The sequence below is a fragment of the Cordyceps javanica genome, chromosome 4 (assembly GCF_051103115.1).
Source record: "Cordyceps javanica chromosome 4, complete sequence".
Classification (NCBI taxonomy): domain Eukaryota; kingdom Fungi; phylum Ascomycota; class Sordariomycetes; order Hypocreales; family Cordycipitaceae; genus Cordyceps; species Cordyceps javanica.
Window position 1 is genome coordinate 1,464,876 of NC_139298.1, and position 22,597 is coordinate 1,487,472.

Here is a 22,597-nt window from a genome sequence, read left to right on the forward strand (position 1 = left end):
GCCCGCGGAAGAAAACAACAAACTTTGACCAGAGCAAACTCTCTCTCTCGCTATTCTCGACACCCCGATGCGACCCTAAATTTCACTTCTTTTCTTTTCTACTTGACTCAGCAGTGCAGTTCAGGGAATGACTCAAAATATGCCGAGCCTACAGACAAACGGCGCAGTGCACGCCGCCAAGGCCGGGAACGGCGGCGCATCGACATTGCCGGCCGTATGCGCCGAGCTGCGGCGCAAGGTCCTCGCCTTTCTCGACATGCCTGCGCCGGACGAGACGATTAAGAGAACACAGGAGCAGACACGTATATCCCTGCAAGTCATGGAGGAAGCCCTAAAGCGTTACAAGTAGGTCTACTGGCTGAACAACCCCGCGCAGTCCCGAAGGGCGGGGGGATGAATAGTCACCCAAGGACTGCGGGCTAATGACAGGCATCTGTCGCGCGCTTAGATTTGAGGAGCTGTCGCTATCTTATAACGGCGGAAAGGACTGCCTCTGCCTGCTGGTGCTTCTGCTGGCGTGCCTTCCGACGCTGACGGCCGCCAACGGCAGCAAGGCCTCGACGCCAGACAGGAGTACCGTACCACGAATTCAAGCCATGTATATTGCGCCACCCGACCCTTTCCCTGAGATGGGAGAGTTTGTCTCGCTCTCGACGCAAGAGTACCACCTGGACCTGAAGCAGTACACGATGGCCATGCGGCCCGCACTGGATGCGTACCTAGCCGAGACGCCGGCGCTCAAGGCCATCTTCATGGGCACCCGGCGGACTGACCCATACAGTGAGCACCTCGAGCACTTCAGCCCAACGGACGCGGGCTGGCCGCAATTTGTACGGATCAACCCGATGATCGATTGGCATTATGTGGATATCTGGATTGTAAGGAGCCCACAGGAGAAGAAAGCTGCCCGCCGAGAGAGGGAGAAGAACTGACAAGAAACGCTAGTTCCTGCGCCAATTGGAAATCCCATACTGCAACTTATACAACCTCGGATACACATCGCTCGGGGGGACGAGCAACACGAAACCGAACCCGAAGCTCGCCCTGGATGCGGAAGGCACCAAATTTCGACCTGCGTACGAATTGACGCGAGATGAGGACGAGAGGCTGGGGCGAGGCTGGTAGTATGGGGTAGCAAGGCACGGGATGCTGAAGAAACCACGCTGGACTTAGAGGTACACATAGACTATAGAGCACCACGCAGTTTGTACAACCAATACATCGAGACAAGATACTTTGTTGATATTTGTTCAGTGAGGCAGCCAAGCGTTATAGCGTTGGCAAGCACTGGGATAAGTAGGCGAAGCGATAGAATTGGACGGCAGAGCGTCCTAGCTAGGTACCAGATTTGCTTTTGGGAGTCGAGCTATCTCATGAAATTGTGAGTCGGGCGCGGTATGTTGGACAGGATTTGGGCAAGACATTTCGAAAACTGCGGAACGTCATTCGACGATGGAAGTAGCGCCATTCTCTTCATTTCATCCTAGTAATTTGGATTGTGTTAGTGGTGCGCATAGGAGTCAGGCATCGGCTATCCGCAGGGTCGTAGATCGCAGCTTTGAGCCCATGCAATCACTTTTGGAGAAACCAGAATCAGCAACAAAGCAACGTTTATTTTGATGTGAAAAGGAGGGACAGAGAGTGACGCACCCAGAGATATGTAGGAAGCGAAGCATACCTAGGTAGCTAACTAGGAAGTCTTGTTTGGGAATGGTGTCGATAAATTGCCAGCAGGGTCGGCGCACGGGCCAGTGGTACTCGCAGCTCTCATAGTAGCAGCTGCAGACGATCAGGTACCGCCCTTGACAGCCACAGTAGCTTGCTCCGGAGCAGCGCCAATCCACTCCCCGGGGAAAACGGTGGGCTCCAAGGGCAGAAGGGGGATGTTTGACTGGGGCGGTGGTAGGGGCGGTCAATCATACTACAGCGAGGGATATGAGCGGGTGGCCCCTGAGCCGCACTCCATCGGCAGACACCAGGCGCTATGTATCTCCCAGCGGAAGTGCCCCTAGGTAGGTCGGCGGCTGCCACTTGCTGGCTACTAACCAAGCAACCTGGCAACTACTTGGGCTGGGGCTGCAGCTGCTAGAGCTCAGTACTGTCGCCGCGGGGCGGTACTAACAGACGCCCAACATTGTGTGGTCCAAGCGTGAAATTACTCCCGCCTAAGTAAGTACCTATACCTAGACACCTAGCCTCTCATCTTCCTGCCCACCTAAGTACCTGCTCCCCTTTAAGCAGCCAGCACGCACCGCACATCCGCTCTTCATCCACCCCTTGAGCCCTTCCTCAATCCATCATTGCACCAACCGTTTTTTTCCTCTTCCTCTTTTCCCCCGTGACAACAACAGCTCGAGCATTTCTTCTCGATTTTATCGCAGCTTGGCTTATCTGAAAGCCAATCTGTCCTGTTGCCGACTAGCCCTCAGCTTGTATTTTACCGTTACCGTCGATTTGCGACTACCAGAAGCCTCAGGGGCTAAGAACCGTTTGTCAATATGTCCGCTGCTGTACGTTCCCTTTCTTGCCGACGCCCACTTCGCCAACCCGCGAAGCTCGAGCGCAGATGACATTGTCACCTGCCCGGGACGCAAATGTCAGCTTGCCTGCCTGCATCTCAAACGCTCCATTTCTCCCAACTGTCGGCAGATGCCATCGTATCACATAGCTGACAACCCCACCCTACCTACAGATGATCCGCCGAAAGAAGAATGTCAAGAAGGGTATCCAGTTCTGCCTGATGGTTTGCGGTGCTTCCGGAACCGGTACGTAGCGATAATTCGCTGAATCTACAGGATTGGACGATGGCTGTCGATTTGTCGCCTGCCCCGTCCCTTCACAGCTAACATTGCTCGTAGGCCGCACCACTTTTGTCAACACCCTCTGCGGCCAGGATGTTCTTCATCACAAGGATGCCGATGATGCCCACGATGCCCACGTCGAGGACAGCGTGAAAATTAAACCCGTCACCGTCGGTACGATACAATCTAATACACCCTCGCCCCGTTCTATTTCTAACGCGTCCCAGAACTCGAGCTCGATGAGGAAGGCACCCGCATCTCCCTGACCATTGTCGACACACCCGGATTCGGTGACCAGATCGACAACGAGGCTAGGTACGAACCGACTCAGCAGTAAAGCTCCGATGTTCAACATTCAACAGCTAACGCTCCCTAGCTTCTCCGAGATTGTCGGTTACCTCGAGAGACAATATGACGATATCCTGGCTGAGGAGTCTCGAATCAAGCGTAACCCGCGATTCAGAGACAACCGTGTGCATGCCATGCTCTACTTCATCACCCCCACTGGTCACGGGTATGTTTGGTGCTGACTATTCCTACTATTATGGCCTCTAATCTCTAGTAGTCTGCGCGAACTTGATATCGAACTCATGAAGCGCCTTGCCCCCCGTGTCAACGTCATCCCTGTCATCGGACGTGCCGACTCCCTCACTCCCCAGGAGCTTGCTGAATCCAAGAAGCTCGTCATGGAGGACATTGAGCACTACAGAATCCCGGTTTACAACTTCCCCTACGACGTTGACGAGGACGACGAGGACACTGTCGAGGAGAATGCTGAGCTCCGCGGCCTCATGCCTTTCGCTATTGTCGGCTCTGAGGATGTTGTTGAGATTGGCGGCAGAAAGGTTCGCGCTCGTCAGTACCCTTGGGGTGTCGTCGAAGTTGACAACCCTCGCCACTCCGACTTCCTCGCTATCCGCTCTGCTTTGCTGCATAGCCACCTTGCCGACCTCAAGGAAATCACCCACGACTTCCTTTACGAGAACTACCGTACCGAGAAGCTCTCGAAGAGCGTGGATGGTGCCGCCGGGTGCGTTTTACACATTCAGGCACGATGAAGGAATGATAATGCTAACTCTGTCATTAGCGTCGACAGCTCCATGAACCCCGAGGATCTGGCCTCGCAGTCTGTCCGTCTCAAGGAGGAGCAGCTCCGCCGCGAGGAGGAGAAGCTCCGCGAGATCGAGCTCAAAGTCCAGCGCGAGATCAACGAGAAGCGCCAGGAGCTCCTGGCCCGCGAGTCGCAGCTTCGCGAGATCGAGGCTCGCATGCAGCGCGAGGCTTCCGCCCAGGCCAACCTCAACAGCGTCAACGAGAACGGCAACCAAGAAGAGTAATGGACCTACCTACGGAGTGTCTATATCACGTGGGGATCTCGGTCTGTTTATGCTTGAGCCTAGGGCGTTGGTGTTTTTCTGTTCTTTGATTGAAAAACAGAATGTACAGACCGGTATTGACCTGCCGCGTCTGAGCTTTGATTTGAGTTTTTCTCCAAACATGTTACAAAAAGCTGTCTATGAATGCAACGACTTTGGAGGCCAGTGGCCAAATATTGCGACCAGAGCGCCGTTGGTAGTTGATGTGGCCGAGAAAGCAACATGGAGAAGTGTGAGATGGACTGGGAGCGACTCGGGCTCCTTAAAGTGACAGTTGGCATGGGGCTTGGCCGGGCTGGCTATGTGTGAAGGGCAACAAATCATTTGAGCCGCGCGGAATGTGACTTGTCCAGATATTCATGCGTGTATACCCGTCCATGTCGGCGCATTGCCTAAATGGCCGTTTAATTATTATTTCTCTTAGTTTTCTCTTAGTGGACTTAATGCAAATATCCGATATACTTGTGCCTGGGAGAACTGCAGTTGGGGAAATACTTGTGTTATTTGCTTTACCTAGGTATGGACGCTATTAGATGAGGTGTGTAAAGTGTGTGTGTGGCTAGGTAGCTGGATTCGGACGGATTATCGCTACAGGCAACAGAAGCAAAAGTGTGACGAGTCAGAGATCAGTGGCACGCAAGAAGAACTAGACAATCTCTCGAAGCAGTGCAGTGAAAAAAAAAGCGCCAAGACCATTACATTCCGTCATCGAAACGGCATCTTTTACCAGCCCGTCTCCAATCGTTTGTGGGAACGTTTTGCTTTATGAGCTGCGCTTAGTCGCTGGACTGGGAGTTGAGGATGCGCAGGATGGCGAGGAAGAGGTTGATGATGTCGAGGTAGAGGCTGATGGCGGCGGCAATCTCCTCCTCGACGTGGTGCTTGCGAAGTACCATTTGGGTGTCAACGAGAACGTAGGCGCTGAAGATGAGGGCAGCGGCACCGCCATATAGCAGCTCGCCGGTAGAGCCGTACGGGAAGAACATGGACATGAAGCCAAAGAGCAGGAGACCCCAGAGGGCGCCAAAGAGGTAGGGCATCCAGGACGTGAAGTCGTACTTTGTCTGGCAGGCGAAGAGGGTGAGGGCAATGAAAATACCACCGGTGAGTACAACGGCGTTGAGGACGATGCCGGTGCGGTAAAAGGAGACGATGACGGAGATGGTATAGGCCTCGGCAAGGGTGAAGAGCGAGAGGAAGAGGAGGTTGGTCGGGTAGGACTTGCGCTTCCAGTACGTGAGGCCGAGAAAGATCATGGAGCCGATGAGCTGTTAAGCGGGGGTTTCGGTTAGCGACTGTCTCCGAGAGCTTAGAGGATACGGAGAAGGGAGAAGTGACATACGGAGACCCAGACAACGCCGGGGTGAGCCTGGATCCAGGACTTGTACGAGGCGCTGAAGAAGGTGAGGGAGCTCACGCCGGCAGTCATGAGAAGCTGGACAGTGAGGATGGTGTACACCTTGCGGACGAACTGGTTGCGAATGTCGACGGTGGCCTCGGCGACGGAACCGCCAAACTAGACAATGTGGCCGGATGGGTTAGCAAGGTGCCTTCTTGTACTCCTCGCAACGGGCGGGCGTTTGCGGGAACTCTGGGGAGTGGACATGGGAGGCCGGCCGTACCTTGAAGTCATCGGGAAGGTTATCTTCGCTGCTGCGCGCGTGGGCAAAGAGGCCCTGCGCCGCGATGCCCGCGCCTCCGGCGGCGGCGGCGGCATCCTGGGACGAGGAGCCGTAGGCGGGCGGGGCGGTGGTGTAGTCGTCGGGCTCGTCCTGCGGCGCAGGCTGGTACTTGGTCGTGGAACTCATGGTCTGGGCGAGCAAAAAGGGGGGGAGGGGTCCCGTACGCGCACGCGCTGTTTCGGAGAAGGACCGTTTTTTTCTTCTTTGGTGATGGGAGAGTTATTGCAGTTGATGATGATTCGGGAGGATGGAGTGAGCCGTTTCTGCGTGGCGAAGCCGGTGACGAACAACGGCGCGCTCTGTGAGGTCAGCGGGCGGGCCACCCTGCTGAATAAGGTAAAGGCTGCGTGGCGCTGATGTGGCGCATGACTAGTAAGTAGTACTGGACTACGGTCCTACGGAGTACTGATACTGCGTTCAAACAGCTAATAAAAGTAGCTGCCTGGACATCCCCAGTTTCTGTGTGGCTGTAGCTGCCGAAATGGACGCAGCAGATACATCTACAAGTAATAAAAGTGAAAAGGGAACGTTAAAGAGTCAAAATGTTGAGGTATATAACGGTCGAAGGTGTTGCTTGCTCCAAGCCGAGAGTATTTTAGGGAAAGAGAATGGCGACATGATAGTAAACACGGACTTTTCTCTCTCTTCACTTTGCAAGAGCACATCAAAGAGAAATACGGCCGGCCAACGTGTTCCCCGCCAAAAATAATGTCACCTACCCCGAGTCGTAATGATTGGAAAGAGCAAGACGAGGTGTAGCCTCACTCCTCGAATTCGAACAGTGGAGAGTGGATAGAAGGAAGGGCGATTTGGCATCCCCTGCGCGCAGAAAGGAAGGGTGGAGGAATTTTTCAAAGTATCAATGAGTTTGCGAAATGCTTCCGTCCCGTACAGAGTTCTTGGTAGAGAAGAACGACGACGTGACGGACCAATATACCTGGCAGGACACGCCCAACTGTGATCGGATGGTGTCCCGCATAAAATGCCTATCTTTTGCGCATGGCTGAGACATGAGCTGTCCCGCACGGGCAAATGTCTAGAAATAAGGCAAGGAGGGGCAGGAGGAGGAAAAGGAAAAGGGTGGCTCTACCATTTGTTGGGGATTATTTGTGGCCAGTTGGTGGATGGACGACTGGGAAAGAAGCTCGGGTGAGACGGTTTTCGAGCGATGCTCGCCGCTCTGAATCGAGCAGATGCAGTGAACTGGCTCTTGTATCATGAGTTGGTGAGCTGTTCAAGTGACGCATCTGCAGGGCTGATGGTAGTAGTGTCGTTTATTTCACGAATCTTGAAGGAAATTTCGTCATTTCGTCGTCTACTAGGATCTGAAATGCGTTGCGACAAGACTGCTTGCTGATCATGGACAACTGAAGGGGACATTTTGGGTCGAGCGGGAGCCTATATGCTTGTTCTCTTCTTCTGTCCATCCTTTAGTTATCTTTGCTTTCTTTTTTATCCTATCAGCTTGTTGTCTCGACAAACACCGCTGGAAAAACACATTACTGGTACTTGGTTGCGGAGTGTGGCATGTATCCGACCGAGGTGGCAACCAAGTACTTACTAGTTGGATAGAGAGAACGGCAGCCAGTTATTTGCATTCGGCTCTGCGAGTTTTTTGCGTGGCTGATGCAATGGCCAATGATGAATGAACGGACATACTGGTGCATTCATTCATTTTGCTTGGTTATTTCTGATGAATATACCGATGGTGCGATAAAGACCGGGAGTTTACCAGGTTGTCAGGGAATGCCAAAGGCAATGTGGCCAAAGGCTGGAGCTCGTATGTATGTTGCGGGTAAGTACTCCGTACAAACGTGTCGAGTGTCGACTCGCCTCTACTTGGGCTTAGCCATTGTGGGCAGGTGGATAACGCAGAGAGACAGATATGTACTGGTACCGAGTAGTTTGGTGCTGGGGCGAGCAGAGTCTTGAATTGCATGGAGAAACTCACCGCTCCATCTTGATAACATCCGGCGCGCGGATCATGAGTTACTGAGAAGTGCACTTACGTGTACTCAGTGAAATAGGTACATAGCGACAGTAGGGAGACAAAAGTGTAGGTAGGTACTTACCTAGGTCGGTATCTACTGGGGGTACTTACCTCACTACCTAAGTACTTACGGATACTGACCTTGGACAGAAAAGAAAGAGATGAGAAGAGTGGAGAGTTGATGGAGCTGGAGCTGGGGGAAGCAGAGGGGTCATTTTGAATACAAGCAAACTGTTCAATTCACTCTTTTTGTGTCTTATTTTTCTTCTCTCTCGTCGTTGTTTTGTTTGGCAAATCCATCAAAATCGAGTTTGTTGCATGCCCCAAGTACATCCACTACTTCGGCGGCTGCAGGGAGAAATGGGGACTGGCAGTATGGGATCGGCCAGCCGGTGGCTTAGAGAGTACTTTAACCAGTAAGTAGCGGCTGGTGGCTAGCTGGCAGCTCGCCTGGCTGGCAAGGGTTTCGACGTCGAGGTGGTGAGGCAGCATCTAAGGAGCAGTAGAAAAGAGTCGGCAAGTTGGGACGTCATGATGAGAAACAGGCGAATGCTTTTGAACCCTTTTCTTGCATTTCTTCTCTTCTTTTTTTTTTCTCGAGTATGCGGAAAGCTAAGCAGGTCTATTTGTCTTGTCCTCCAGGCCCTGAATCAAAGCACTACTGGTACTTACTGAGTATTCAGGTACTTGCATCGCTGCAACCCCACCTCCACCCCCCCTCTCTTCTCCCCTCCAACAAGTCGCAGTGCATGAATTGCATCGTCTCTGTAAGTATTCTGTATGGCTATCAAGCTGTATGTCACTCTCTCCCCTCTCTACGCTGCAACAATACTTGCCCAACAATATCAATCCTTTATTCAATCACCTTATCAACGTACCAAATAACGTAGCTGCCTACCTACCTAAAATAGGTACTCATCACCCATAGATTTCAGTACATGCGACCCCTCTCCCTGCTATACAATCACAATCTTCCTCCTCCACTGCCAACCTCCTCCACCCTCCCTCCACCCTCCACCTACCGTTTGTTTCTCTCGTTTCTCCATCTTCCTCAACTCGACCCCTGCTCAACACATTGCCGGTTTCGAGAGAAACCAGTTTTCTTCCTAGGAATTGCCTCGATATTAGCCTCCTCTCTCCCGTCCATATATCCTCTTTCCCTCATCGCCAATCTTGTTTTTAGCAGCTCTTGTCCTGCCAGTCGTCTGCTCAACATCACATCACCTCCTCTCCTGGTCCCGCTCCATCTATTTTCGTTCAAGTGGCGCTCAGACACTTCTCCTTAGCTCTTCGCAAGCAACTCGGCCCTATGCTTCTTTGCCTCCTACGAACCGCAACCTCGCCCTCGCAGTCTCCTCTCGTCTCCTATTTCTGACTGACATCAATTCCACGGCATCTTTTTCATCATTGCTCACGCCATCTCCCTCTACCACTGTCCACGCCTACGCTGGGTTACTGTACCAGCTGCGAGTGTCAACTCCGTTACCGCTTATTATTAGCTGCGCTTCGAAACAGAAACCAGGGCAGCAAAAAAAAAAAAAAAAAGCTTGAACACCCCGCCAACCTCTGGCTGCTTCAGTAGCTAGATTCGGCCACTGCACATACCCGGTCGCCTATATCGCTCGATTCTGTTTCTCTCAAGCCTCAGTTACACCATCACGACCAACCAATTCCATTCCGCACCCTGTCACAATGGAAAAGGCACCCTCGGCCCCCCTCGACGGCCGGCCTGCCACCGGCGCCCGATCGGCTCATCCTACAATCAAGACGGGCTCCAATGTCCCCAACATGAACGGCCCGCTCTACATGCAAACCTCGGGTTCCAATGCAGTCCTCGTTCGCAGGTTGAAACGAAAAGATGAAGGCACTTGGAAGCAGCTGTCGCGTTGGTTTGTCGAGAACCAGATCGGTACGAATTTATACTTTCTGCCCCTGCCCTACTTCTGGATGGCGCTTTCTAGCGTCTGCATCCACGCAAGCCTAACCGCCTTCGTTTCACGCATGACGGCCAATACAGAGCCTTGAAAATGCTAACCACCTACTTCGCTTCCACCAGGTCTCTCGTTTAACCTCCTCGCCTTGCTCTTCCTCGCCCACGCCTTTATCCCCAAGGCTCGCGAGCACACCAACAAGTTCTTCCACCTCTCCTACTTCAATCCACAGTCTGGCGACTACGCCATTGGCATCGACGATGTCTACCTCATTACCTTCTTCATCGTCCTCTTCACCGGTCTCCGCGCCGGTTGCATGGAGTACCTGCTCGCGCCACTCGGCCGATCTCATGGCATCACCAAGCGCAAGGATTTGACCCGCTTCACTGAGCAGGGCTGGCTCTTTGTATACTACAGTGTTTTCTGGACAATGGGTGCTGTAGGTGGATTTGCCTGCCAATTTGTTATGTTATCCGCGCTGACTCGCTCCGTACAGTACATCTATTACCAGTCCCCCTACTGGCTCAACCTCCGCGAGCTCTGGACCAACTGGCCCAACAGAGAGCTGGACGGCCTCATGAAGGGCTACATTTTGGCGCAGTGGGCTTTCTGGCTGCAACAGATCATCGTCATCAACATCGAGGACCGTCGCAAGGACCACTGGCAAATGTTCAGCCATCACATCATCACCACTTTGCTCATCTCCTCTTGCTACTGCTACCACCACACCCGTGTCGGCCACCTCATCCTTGTCATCATGGACGTTGTTGACCTATTTCTTCCGGTATACTCATCTATGCTCTCCACGGATGCGAATTCTCATGCTAAATGTTTCTAGGCTGCCAAATGTCTCAAATATAGCGGCTTCACTACTGCATGTGACTACGTCTTTGGCCTGTTTATGGTTTCATGGTTTGCGGCGCGTCACGTCATCTACCTGATGGTCTGCTGGTCAGTTTACGCGCACATTCCGCAAGTTATGTCTTATGGGTGCTACTCCGGTTCCAACGCCAACCTTGTCGGCCCTGAGGACCCTCCTAAGGGTCTGGGCTATCTCCTTGAACCATACTACAACAGTACTGGCCGTGTTTGTTTCAATAACACTCTCAAGTGGGCTTTCCTTACCCCTCTTCTAGCTCTACAAGCCATCACTATCGTCTGGTTCACCATGATTATCCGCGTCGCCGTCAAGGTTCTGCGCGGCGACGGCGCTGAGGATTCCCGCAGCGACGATGAGGATGAAGAGGAAGAGGTCGCAGAGTTCGTGTACGAGGAGGCACTGGAGGAGGATGTTGGTGTCGAGGCGCTGGACTTTAAGAGCTGGGAGCGCCGATCCGGCATCAGACGGCAGGCTAACAGTTCGGGTGTCAGCCTGCCCGGACACAGCGATCGCAAGGAGCTTCTTGGCCGCATTGGCTGTGACAAGCAAGTTGAGTGACGCAAACCAGAAGAAAAAACGGCGTCGTTTGACTGCGCCGGGAGGAATTGATCTTGGGTGTTTTGGAGTTGGTATTGTTCTTGTCTAGAATGGGTGCGATATTCTACGTTTATATGGTTTTTGACATGGCTTCTGGAAGCCATGAGCTGGCACTCGCTTCGGATGTTTGTCGTTGTCCTCCATTTTTGCTGTTCTCTATTCTCTTTCTCCATCACGAATCTGGAATACCTACGTTTGGCCTCTGCGGTAGACGTTTACATTGCACTGAAATGACTGCTTTTTTTGGGCGAGGGAAAACAAAAGACAAAAGACTTTGCGTTGTGACCATACCTGCTAGAACAGCTCTCGACTGCATGAGCTTAGAATAGTTTAGATTTGTTTTCTTTTCTCGAAATCTTTTCACGGCGACTGTTTGCCACAGCGTGGTGATGGGTGGCGTATTGGTGGATTCCACATTTTTTTTTCTTCATTGGATGTATAATATCAGAGTGCTTGGCAGGGAAAAAGAAGCTTGACATGAAAATAAATGCTCATCGATCCCCAATATATGCTGTTGTTACTACATGGTATTCAACGTCTCCCACAAATCATGTGCGGTTCATCTTTCCAGCAGCTCGCCCCGAGCGGTCCCTCTACTTGGCCTCCTCTGGCTTCTCCTCTGCCAGCAGTGCCTTGGCCTGCTCCTGCAGCTTGAACTTTTGAATTTTGCCGCTCGCCGTCTTGGGGTACTCGTCGACCCAGAAGACGTACTTGGGCACCAGATGGCTGGACAGCCTCGTGCGCACCCACTCCCTCACCGCCTCCCTGGTGAGCATCTTGTCTTTGCCGGCGGCGGGCTCCGTCGTCGTCGTCGTCGTCTTGGCTGCCTGCACGGCGGCGGCGTTGCCGCCCTCCTCGACGGTCCACTCGCTGCGCGCGACGACAAAGGCGGCGACGCACTCGCCGAGCTTGGCGTCGGGCAGGCCGACGACGCTGGCCTCCTTGACGCCGGGCATCTGGAAGAGACAGTCTTCGATCTCGAGCGGGTGGATGTTCTCGCCGCCGCGGATGATGAGGTCCTTGATGCGGCCGGTGATGCGGACGTAGCCGTCGGCGTCCATCTCGGCCTCGTCGCCCGAGTACATCCACACGGCGCCGTCGGCGTCCTGGCGGCGCACCTCGGCCGTCTTGTCCGGGTCGCCGTAGTAGCCCTTCATGACGAGGTAGCCGGCGGCGGCGAGCTCGCCGCGCTCGCCGACGGGGAGGACGCGGTCGCGGTCGAGCGGGTCGACGACCTTGACGGAGGTGTGGGGCATGGCGGTGCCGACCGAGGCGCAACGCAGGGCGAGCGAGTCGGAGGGGCGCGTCATGCAGCTGACGGGGCTCGTCTCCGTCATGCCGTAGCAGATGACGAGGTCCTGCAGGCCGAGGCGGTCGTAGATGCGGCGCATGAGCGACTCGGGCGCGGAGCTGCCGGCGACGATGCCCTTGCGCAGGTGGCGGGGCGGGTGCTCGACGCCGGCCGCGCCCGAGTCGAGCGCCTCGAGCACGGCGACGATCATGGTGCTGACGCCGTAGAGCCCCGTGGCGTCGTGGTCGACGCACATGCGTAGCGCGGCGACGGGGTCAAAGGCCGGGCTGGGGAAGAGGATGGCGGCGCCCGTCGTCGCCGTCGCCATGTAGCCGAGGACGGACCCGAAGCAGTGGAAGAGCGGCGGCGGCACCACGATGCGGTCCCCGGCGTCGAGGCCCATGCGGTCCGCGATGAGCAGCCCGTTGTTGAGGATGCCGGCGTGCGTCAGCTGCGCGGCCTTGGGCGCCGACGTGGTCCCCGACGTGAACTGGATGTTGATGGTGTCGAGCGGGTGCAGCGGCGCCGACGGCGTGACGGGGCGGTCCGACGCGGCGCCCGCGGCCTCGAGCAGCTGCCGGTACGGCGTCAGCACGCGCCGGCACGCGTCGAGGTCGAAGCGCACGCCCGGGTGACTGGCGCGGTTGTCCACGACGAGGATCTTGGTCAGGCTCGGCACGTCCGGGTTGGCGACGCCGCCGCCGCCGCGCAGGTCCCCGCCGGCGAGGGTCTCGAGGAGCGCCTCGTTGCTGCGGCCCCGGCCGGGCCGGTAGGCCGTGTCGGCGACGGCGCCGACGACGAGCACCTCGACCGACAGGTGGCGCAGCGCGGCGCTCACCTGCTGCGCGTTGAAGCTCGGGTTGAGCGGGACGAGCACGGCGCCGAGCTTGAACAGCGCGTACGTGAGGGCCGCGAACTCGGCGCCGTTGCCGAGCGACACGGCCACCCGGTCGCCCTTGACCACGCCCAGCGACGCCAGCGAGGACGCGAGCCGGTTCGACAGCAGGTCCAGCTCGTAGTAGCTGAGGGCCGTCTCGTGCGACGACGGCGTGGGCGACCGCGCGATGACGGCCGGGCGGTCCCCGTGCTGCGAGACGACGGAGGCAAAGTGCTCCGGGATGGTACCCTTGAACAGCGGCGGCTAAAATTTTGTTTTTCCTGGTGTGAGCGAAAGAAAAGCTTGCCAGGATTATGAGAGATAGTGGTGATACGTTGGTGCGAGGGTGAGTGTGAGGCCATCGCGATGAAGCGCGGGCGGGGGGAGGAGGGTTTGGGAAACCAATTGCGACACATGGCTCGGCTTCGATTTTTTTATTTTAGGTTCCCCTAGTCGATTGAAACAAGGGGAAACATGTGAGGGCTCAAAAAGAGGTTCACGACGTACCTCACTCGGACCTGTGCGTATGCTCAGTCTTTCTTCCGTCGCCAGGTATCGTCGCTGTGCCGCGGAGACGGCGACACTTCTCCGCACGACACCACCAGCCGAGGCGGCGAATGACGCTCTCCTCGAGGCGGCGGCTAGCATGATGGGCCGGATAAGGAGAAGCAGAATAAATGAAAAAGAAAGAACAAAAGGCGGAGAAAAGAGAGAGAGACGAAAAGGACGACGCTGCGGACGATTCGACAAGAGCGCTGGAGAAATAGGAAACAAGATAGATATAAAATGAGAACAACGTCTAGTTACCCTCCCAGATGCTATGTGTACGAACAGCTGCTACCTAGCTGTAGCTACTCACGCCGCGTGTGGGGGAGGTTGGAGAGGGGAGAGGGAGATGAGTAGATGGGGCGTTTTTTCTATTTTCCCCCGGGGCTAAAAAAAAAAGACCGCTGTATTCCGCTTTACCGAAAATGGCAGGGGGGCCGGTAAAGCGGTTTTGTTTTAGCGGCTGAGAGAAGGAGGAGTGAGAAGAGAGGTGCGAGTTGAGAGGGAAGCAGAAAGAAGAGAGGGAGGGGGGGGCAAGGCGGGCACGGCGGCTGGCTGGCCTGTGGAAATCCTGGGGCCGAGGCGGGAACCCTGTTTTGGGGGCCAGCACAAGTAAGCAGTTGACTGGGTACCTACCTATGATAAAATCATCCAATAAATAATAGCAAACAGTGAATCGGCCGGAAGGCCCGGGATATTATTAGCGTGGTTCCAAGAATCTGGGGTAAACGGGTGTGGCGATGAGCCGCATTGACCTTTGCTCAAAGAGTCCGACTACACAAGGAAACGATGGCAATAGTATCCGTATAGACCTAAACTTTCCAACTCTGGATTCCCATTCATGGTCGGGATGTTTCATTTTCCATGACAGGGTAGATGATACCAAGTAACAGAAAGGCCCAAACCTTGGGCAGTTGGTATGCATACAGACGCAGGCATACGAGCACACACACACACACACATATATATATAATAATTATTCAGTCAACCGCGGCACTAGTCAAGACACCCTACTTCCTCACATACGTCTGCCGCATGGTACGCGCCGTCACGGCCGTGGCCTTGCCCTCCGAGTCGAGCGTAAAGACAAACTCGTCGATGCCGATACCGCCCCATTGGTACGCGTCCAGTAGCTGCCACGCCACGTCGTCGACGTTGCCCACCCGCGGTGCCGGCGCCGGCGCCTCGTCGCCCTCCGGCGGGCCGTCCAGCGTCGTCTCGATGAGGGCGCGGTAGGCGCGCTGCCGGCCGTCGCGGGCGGCCAGGTCCGTCGGCACCAGGCTCAGCCGGCGGAGCGTGCGCCCGCCGCTCTGCGCGTACAGCCGCAGGCCCGCGAGGGTGTCGACGCCGCCGTTGGTCCACGCTTGGATGGTCATGCCCGACGCGTTGTCGTCGTTGTCGTCGTCGCCCAGAACGAGCATCGAGCGGCCGCCGCTTGTGCCGTTGCGCGGGGGAGGAGGAGGAGGAGCCTCGTAGGTACCGCCCAGATTCTCGCCGGCCTGCCGCCGGGCCGCACCCTCGAGCGCGGGCAGGAACCCCTGAAGCACCCGCTCCGTGGCCGCGCGCACGGCGGTCGCGGCGTCGGCGCCCGCGGCGAGGATGGGCACCGCCACGCCATAGTCGGGGACCAGGATCAGGATGCCGCTGTAGGCGCCCACGTCGCCCGACTTGGTGTAGAGGTCGACGGCGTGGCCCTCGGTCGTGCGCGTGCGCGTCCGCACAATCTCCCACGGCGCGCCCACCGACATGCTCCAGAGCGCCGTGTGCGCGTGCGGCTTCATCCAGCGGCGCGTCTCCAGCGGCGACAGCTGCTTGTGGCCCAGGATGGCCCTGCCGAGCTCACCCAGGTCGTGTACCGAGGAGTACATGCCGCCCGTGCTAACTCCCAACCCCCCGCCGTTACATCAACTGGTTAGCTTTTTCTTTTGGATGATGGAGAAGAGGAGAGACTTCGTTTGGCTCCTGCTCAGCTTTCTCGTGTTGACGGGCCGTTTACTCACGGGGTATCGTCGCCCAGAGGCATGTCCCAGCCAGAGTCGCCGCCCGAGGGAATCACGCCCGTGCCGTTCTTCTTGGGCGGCGCGGCGCTCGTGTGCGCGAGGCCCAGCGGCGCGAGGACCGTATCGCGCAGCGCGTCCGCAAAGGGCGAGTTGGTGAGCGTCTCGAGGACGTAGCCCAGCAGGTGGTACCCGGCGTTGGCGTACAGGGCCGTCGAGTACGGCAGCTGAACCGGGTGCTGCTTGAGGTAGCCGCGGAAGAATTGCGCCCGCGTGCAGGTCGGCTGCCGGGCGTTGTTGGAGCATGGCGGGATCTCGTCCGGCGCCAGCGGAGGGAGCCCGGCCGCGGCACCGATCATGGGAAGGGACGCCAAATCTTGCGTAGAGTCTGCCCATTTTTTTTCGTTCGTTTCTTTGTCAATATACATGAACCTCTTTCTGTCTTCTTACACACCCGCGGACGGCATAGAGACTCGTGCACGCCATGCAGGCTCGAGGGAGGTTACAGTGAAAAAACTTACAGCCAGCACTTATGCCGCCCAACTGCGAGGCCAACGCCCCGACGGTAACTTCATCCCACCGCGTCTGCGCAATATCCTCGCCGCCCTCCCTCTCGCCCCTGAGCTCCGGCAGGATCTCCGACACGGGCGTGTCCCACCACTTGCGCCCCTGGTTGACCAGCAGCGCGTACGCCGTGAACAGTTTCGAGATGCTACCGACTCTATACACCGAGTCGCCCCCGACCCCGCGCGCGCTGCCCGCCGAGGTGTTGAGGTTGCCCGGGTTATGGTGGTAGTCCAAAAGCAGGCCTCCTCCTCCTCCTCCTCCTCCTCCTCCTCCTCCTCCGCCACCGCCGCCCTCGCTGCCGCCGTCGAGGGACAAGACTTGCAGGGACAGCGCCGTGTTGTTGGCGCGCAGGTTTCCGTACGGGGACCGGCCCGTGCGGAAGAAGTCGTCGAGGAGCGCCGTCGCCTCGGCGGCGGCGGCGCGTATCGACGCCTCCCCCGCGAGCTTGGTCGGGGCCGCAAAGGCCGGGCCGAGAAGACCGGCCCGTGACGGCGACGCCGTGGCGGGAGCCGCTGCGCAGGCCAGAACGGCCACCGCGGCCACGGTATACTTGTAGAACATGTTTGGGGGGTCGACAGACAAATGAGTGATTTAACAACTGCCAGTTAGCGTGCCGAGCAACTCAGTACTTTTCACCGCTTGGGAGTCCCCCGTCATTTATAATATAAATATGTGCGCCCGCTTACTGCATCCCCCTGATGCTGTGCTTGGCTGAGCCAACCATCGGCTTGTGTATACGCACGGCCGGATCGGGGGTAGCCCAATCAGGCTGAGGCTATGTATATCATATATATATGTGCCTCGTATTGCTAACGACGCTATCAGCAACATAAATTGCACATTTTAAATGAGCTCGGCAGCACGACCCGGTCTTTTATTAATAGCTTAAACAGGGGCGCTAGGGTCATCAACTGCATCCAGCCTTGGCTGCTGATGTGGTGCTCAACCCCTCACAACGGCGAATATGTCGCTCAACTTTCAGTGGTTTTCATTTCCCAATCCTTTCAAAGACCTTCCCAGATAAAGCTCTCCTACCAAGCTATTTCTCGGATCTCCCCGGACCATCCGCCGTCTAGGGCTTGCTTGGTCCAGAATGTCATGGTGCCCACGTCGTCCACGCGAAAGTCGCCCGCCACCGCCGCGACCCGATGCCCGTTGCAGATGAATGTGTAGGCCTCGCACTCGCACTCGCACCCTTCTCCTTCTTCCTTCTTTGAGGCGCAGCTGTCGGCATCGGCGTGCTGCTTGGCCCGCCCCGGCCCTTCCTCGATTTCGGCCCACCCGACGGCGATGGCGTGGCCGAGCCTGCTGTTGCAGAGCCCCTCCCTAGCATTCTGCCGACGCAGCAGCTCCAGGGCGCGGTGGCGCACGCCGTACTCACGGCAACGGGTGGCGGTCAAGACGAAGACATCCATCATGGAGGACGAGAATGAAAAGACCCGCCCGCCGTCTTGGCACAGACTGTCCCGCAGCTGTTCGCCGAGGGCCACGATCCTCGCAAAATGCGGGTTGAACTCGTCCCATGTACTCTCTTGTCCGGCTGGATCCCTTTGCACTTCGATTTCCATACCAATCTGTCTGGCCTCTAGAACAAGTATGGCCTCCTTGTAATTCGGAGTGTCCACAATGCCCTTACGTTCTCGCATTGCATTGAACTTCAAGGTCCATTCTGTAAGCGCCGCCAAGTACGCTCTCCGAACTGGATATGGCGGTTGCTTCTCCTCCGGGTCCGTGATAAACTTGTTATTCTCCCCGAGCTCAAAGTACGCCTTGCATAGAGGCTCAAACTCGTAGTATGCGTCCTCCGGGGAGTGAAAAGGATCCTCAGAGATCACTGGTGTCTCGAGGCCTCTGTAATAGTCATCCGACCACGGCTTTTGTCGGATGTTGGACGACTGACTGATCAGTCGACCCATAACTGCCTCCACGCAGTTGGGTGTAAGGAGGCCGCTGGATGAGCATTCTCTGTTGCTCACATCTATCGCTTGCGTCGATGCAATCTTGCTCTTCCATCTGTGCAATATGCGTTGGCCATTAATAACATGAAGCACCGCTGCCGGCACGTCCCCTTGCAAGCTTGCTATGGCCGTGAAGAGCAGCGTCGTTGTCAGTAACACTTCGAGGTCAAGGATAGACAGCTCCGCAGATCTCAAAACGCTGACCACACCCGCGATGGATTCGTTATACTGCTCCAGGGCAAAGTTGCGCAGGCTCTGCCTCTTGACTAAAGTCTTGTTTGCACCAGTGATGTCGCTGTGCTTGGCGGCAGCGGCCAAGGCTTCCCGCTGGTACATGGCGGCCAACGCGCAGGACGCATGCCACACAATCGGATGGAAGCTCGTTGCCTGCAGCATATCGCGGGAGCAAAATTTCTGATCGAAAACGCCGGCCATACTGGATGCCGCAACTTGGCGAAGGAAGTGAAACTGCATCATTTCTTGCTCATTCGTCCTGACACCAGCCGGACTGACTATTATGTCGGGTTGGTGCACCAATCCCCCTTGGCACCCAGCGGTAGGTAACCTGCCACTAGAGTGCTTATCTGTCAAGTCAAGTAATAATGGGACAGAGTATCCTTCCCCGATACATTCTCGTGAGGCAATTTCACAGCTATAAGAAAAATGTGAGCCAATGTGACTTAGTTGTCGGCAGTGGGGATGGCTTGTACTGACCGACGGCAACACGGCTTGCCTTCATCGCATTTTACACGACGCTGCCTAAAGAACTAGACTATTAGATACAGGACCATTGTTGCAGGTCACCACTTTCGGAGCATAAAAGGCGACTCGGTAGACTCTACGTTCAGCTACTCACCTGCACGTTAAGCAGCCAGTTCGCTTCTTGGGTGCCCACCTGCGTGACCTCTTCTTGGGTCGCAAGGCAATCGCGTCAGGATCGCTTCGGAGTGTGTCATTTTCTAAAATAAATGCTGCCATGCCATGGATGCATACGGCTGCGCCGATAACGTCAGATACAAGATTGTGCTACTCGTCGATGATTTCTGAGACAAGAAGCAAAGGTGAGAGGGGAGTTGGCAATTGGCGTTGGTGAGTTATAAGGCTGGTGCGAGTGGGGCCGGCAAGTCGGACCTTGGTCATACAGGAGCATGGTCCGAGTCCCGTTTGTTGGCTAGTAATAAGTCGATAGAACTCGGGCAACAAGGAGAACGGGTTCAGCTAGAACATGAAGCCTATAATCAGGCTACAATTGGAAAAGCACCTGACCTTGTCCATCATCAGAACACAAAGACGTAGATCGCTGTTGGTCTCAATGTGTCTATTTTTATCGGATACTAACAAATGTATCCAGTCATACCAGGGCCAAAAACGCCTGCAATCGATTCTATGGTGATATTGTACAAGATAAAACAGACCCTTTCGAGGAGCTGTGAAAAGATAGTTGCACACGGCTTATATCCTCTTGCCTCGAGTGCAGCACGGGCCTCGCCTAGTCCAACTCGTCGTCTTCCTTCTATAATCTCCAGCATTCGCGGCCGTCATAACAAAAGGACAAAGCAGTAACGCCAGAAACGATCGATCCGGCCCCTACCAGGGAGAGACAGGGAGTATTGCAACGAAAGTGCAAGGAACCAGTCCAAGTCGTAGTTGTAATGGGAATTATATAACAGTCGAAAACAATAAAAGAACGCCTCGTGTCAAATCCATCGCACGTGGCGAGGTTTGAGATGCAGTTTTGTTGCGTCTAGCGGATAATTTAACGAGAGGGGTAAACTCCCGTTATGAATTTTGTACTTCGCCAATGTGTCGCTCGCTTTCCGGTTTCCAGGTTCCTGCGTGCTCTGTTAGCAATGGCTCGTCGAATGAATGTATCTGAGACTTACCCTCGAAATCATGCTTAACAAAAGCCGCGGGGTCGTCGATATCCTTGGCACCCATCTGGCCGACACCGGGAGAAAACCCAGAAATGGGAAGTACGACGACGTCACCAACGCGCTTGCTCGCCTCCATGCCAGTAAAGTTGTGATAGTCGATTTTGCCTTGTGTGGCAGACATGTCAAAGAAACGAGGGTCGTTGAAATAGTCCATGATGGTGTCAGTCCAGACGGCAGGGCCAGTCAGATCAACGACACCTTTACTGCCATGCATGCTGCTCAGGCTTCCATTGGCCTTGCGGCTAAGGGTGGCATTGGTAATGCGGGCGATGGTGTCGCGCAGAACAGGGTGGCCAGGCTTGCTCTGAATGGTCCACTGGCAGAACTGAATGCGGCGGCTGTACCAATCGGCCCAGTCGGGACGGTCAGGATCGGCCTCGATGCCGATCACCAATCCGATACTGTCACGGGAGATGGCCTTGGGAATCCACACGTCGGCGCTCTGGAGAGCAACGGTATCAATGTCGGAGTAAATACCACCACGGGCAAAGAGGATTAGATAGCGGAAGAAGTCGGCCTTGAGGACGGGCAAGGGGAGAGCCTCGTACGCCTCAAGGACCTCAGGAACGGCGGCGTAGAGCATGCGCAACAGGCTGAGAGCAACCGAGTCGGTAATGACTTCGTGCACAAAGCCGGGGTGCAGAATAGTCCACGAAGCCTCCTGGTCGCGAAACTGGAACTCGCCGTCGGCAGGCGTGTACTTCCAGGTTTGCCAAATGTAAGCGGGGAACTTTCTTTCGATATCGTACGGGTAGGTGTACGAGAGCTTGTCGGTAGTTGACATGTGTGTCATGTCAATCAATGGCTTCTGGGCGGCGGCTCGGCTACCTGATCGCGTCGCGGCGTCTGTGGAGGAGTCGGCGGCGGTGGCGGCTGTCGTTGCTGCAGTTGCGGCAGCGAATGTGCCCGATGAGGTCGACGATCGGTGCGACTGTGATATCAGGAAGAATACGGTCAGCAAAAATGCTGCCGCAATGATCGCGCGACGCAGATTCAACATCTTTTCGGGAGGAAGGCTTGAATGGTTGACGACGTGAGAGTGGCGAGTGGTTTCGAATCGTTCGTATGTATACGTGGTAGTACGTGTCGTCTGCCGGCGAAGGCGGAGCGAAGGCACACCCTGTGAAGGAACCAAATTGCTAGTATACTACAACAACATGGATAAGGTTTCAAGTTGCCGCAAAGTCAGAGCATAAAGTCCGCGGGGAGCCACGCAAGCCAGATCGAGGTCGAGAGTCAAGTTGCCAAACAAGTGTTGGCGGTGGGGGCTGATGACGACGTATGCTTCGTCTCAGCCGGAGGCGCAGTTCTCAGCGAAGGGGTCTGTAACAGAAGTAAATGGGAGGTGACGGTGGGAAAAGGTGAAAAGGCAAAGGAATGGGTGAGCGAAGGGAGTAATGCTTTTGAGGGTAGATAGGCAAGCAAGCCCCAAAAGAGCACGGAAGAAACGAAGACGGAAATTAGGGATGGACGAATAGAAAGAATCTGAGAGGGAAAAAGTCGTATAGAGGTAGGTGGTGTTTTATTTAGTGTGAATGCGATAACTTAACTACTTAGTACTCAGTACAGGCCAAGTAACGCCGAGGGCAGGAAAAAAAAATAGGGGGCCAACAAGGATCTGTGTGGGGGGAAGTACGGCTGTCTGTGACGCTGTGGCCACGCAGCCACGACAGGAGGCTCTTTTAGTTTTATTTTTTATGCCGTTGGTCGGCTCGACCGTGGATTACGAGGATGATGGTACCTCGAAAGAGAGGTTACCTGGTAAGTCGTATTTTTCGAATAAATTGCCACCAACTCAAGTACCCCTCAGCATTTTTTCCCCGCTGGCAAGCTGGCAGGGTACCAGTAAAACGTGCCTTATTATACCCACGAACTATCTGCACGGATAGATATCCGATACCTACCTTTAGTAGGCAAGGTAGTTGCGTAAGTAGATACCTACCTACAGGCACTAATAAGGCAATAAGGGCAGGCAGGTTGGTGTAGGTATCTAAGTACCTAGACACGAGATAGGGAGGCATAAGTACCTAAGTATCGTGGTCAACAATGGACGATAGCGGCTCTTTCAGTGGCTCCAGTGGGCCAGTGAGCAGATGGTGGACCTCGCCGCCTCGAGGCGGGCGGTCCCCTCTTGCCCCTGTAGGCTGTAGTTCGGTCCGTTTGAACTTGG

At 55.5% G+C, this 22,597-nt stretch overlaps 8 protein-coding genes across 8 annotated transcripts; 3 read left to right on the forward strand and 5 right to left on the reverse strand.

Moving 5' to 3' along the window:
• Window positions 1-139: 139 nt before the first annotated feature.
• V2A60_006323 (FMN adenylyltransferase) lies at window positions 140-1,125 on the forward strand (the record flags this gene model as incomplete). The annotated part of the gene is made up of 3 exons (XM_083257617.1): window positions 140-345; window positions 449-878; window positions 946-1,125. The coding sequence occupies 3 exons, from the start codon at window positions 140-142 to the stop codon at window positions 1,123-1,125; spliced, it is 816 nt and encodes a 271-aa protein (XP_083113743.1).
• Window positions 1,126-2,498: 1,373 nt separating this feature from the next.
• V2A60_006324 (Septin-domain-containing protein) lies at window positions 2,499-4,138 on the forward strand (the record flags this gene model as incomplete). Its single annotated transcript, XM_083257618.1, has 7 exons — window positions 2,499-2,510; window positions 2,693-2,765; window positions 2,859-2,975; window positions 3,029-3,116; window positions 3,178-3,315; window positions 3,367-3,831; window positions 3,889-4,138. The coding sequence occupies 7 exons, from the start codon at window positions 2,499-2,501 to the stop codon at window positions 4,136-4,138; spliced, it is 1,143 nt and encodes a 380-aa protein (XP_083113744.1).
• Window positions 4,139-4,953: 815 nt separating this feature from the next.
• On the reverse strand, window positions 4,954-5,985 carry V2A60_006325 (inhibitor of apoptosis-promoting Bax1-domain-containing protein; the record flags this gene model as incomplete). Its single annotated transcript, XM_083257619.1, has 3 exons — window positions 4,954-5,445; window positions 5,520-5,693; window positions 5,800-5,985. The coding sequence occupies 3 exons, from the start codon at window positions 5,983-5,985 to the stop codon at window positions 4,954-4,956; spliced, it is 852 nt and encodes a 283-aa protein (XP_083113745.1).
• Window positions 5,986-9,541: 3,556 nt separating this feature from the next.
• V2A60_006326 (TLC domain-containing protein) lies at window positions 9,542-11,218 on the forward strand (the record flags this gene model as incomplete). Its single annotated transcript, XM_083257620.1, has 4 exons — window positions 9,542-9,758; window positions 9,906-10,219; window positions 10,277-10,564; window positions 10,619-11,218. The coding sequence occupies 4 exons, from the start codon at window positions 9,542-9,544 to the stop codon at window positions 11,216-11,218; spliced, it is 1,419 nt and encodes a 472-aa protein (XP_083113746.1).
• A 632-nt stretch (window positions 11,219-11,850) lies between these two features.
• Window positions 11,851-14,073, reverse strand: V2A60_006327 (uncharacterized protein; the record flags this gene model as incomplete). Its single annotated transcript, XM_083257621.1, has 2 exons — window positions 11,851-13,689; window positions 13,933-14,073. 2 exons carry the CDS (start codon window positions 14,071-14,073, stop codon window positions 11,851-11,853), a joined length of 1,980 nt encoding a protein of 659 aa, XP_083113747.1.
• A 908-nt stretch (window positions 14,074-14,981) lies between these two features.
• On the reverse strand, window positions 14,982-17,096 carry V2A60_006328 (serine hydrolase domain-containing protein; the record flags this gene model as incomplete). The annotated part of the gene is made up of 3 exons (XM_083257622.1): window positions 14,982-15,849; window positions 15,972-16,356; window positions 16,490-17,096. The coding sequence occupies 3 exons, from the start codon at window positions 17,094-17,096 to the stop codon at window positions 14,982-14,984; spliced, it is 1,860 nt and encodes a 619-aa protein (XP_083113748.1).
• Window positions 17,097-17,566: 470 nt separating this feature from the next.
• Window positions 17,567-18,928, reverse strand: V2A60_006329 (uncharacterized protein; the record flags this gene model as incomplete). Its single annotated transcript, XM_083257623.1, has 1 exon — window positions 17,567-18,928. One exon carries the CDS (start codon window positions 18,926-18,928, stop codon window positions 17,567-17,569), a length of 1,362 nt encoding a protein of 453 aa, XP_083113749.1.
• Window positions 18,929-20,272: 1,344 nt separating this feature from the next.
• On the reverse strand, window positions 20,273-21,427 carry V2A60_006330 (nucleotide-diphospho-sugar transferase; the record flags this gene model as incomplete). The annotated part of the gene is made up of 2 exons (XM_083257624.1): window positions 20,273-20,325; window positions 20,377-21,427. The coding sequence occupies 2 exons, from the start codon at window positions 21,425-21,427 to the stop codon at window positions 20,273-20,275; spliced, it is 1,104 nt and encodes a 367-aa protein (XP_083113750.1).
• Between the last annotated feature and the right edge of the window lie 1,170 nt (window positions 21,428-22,597).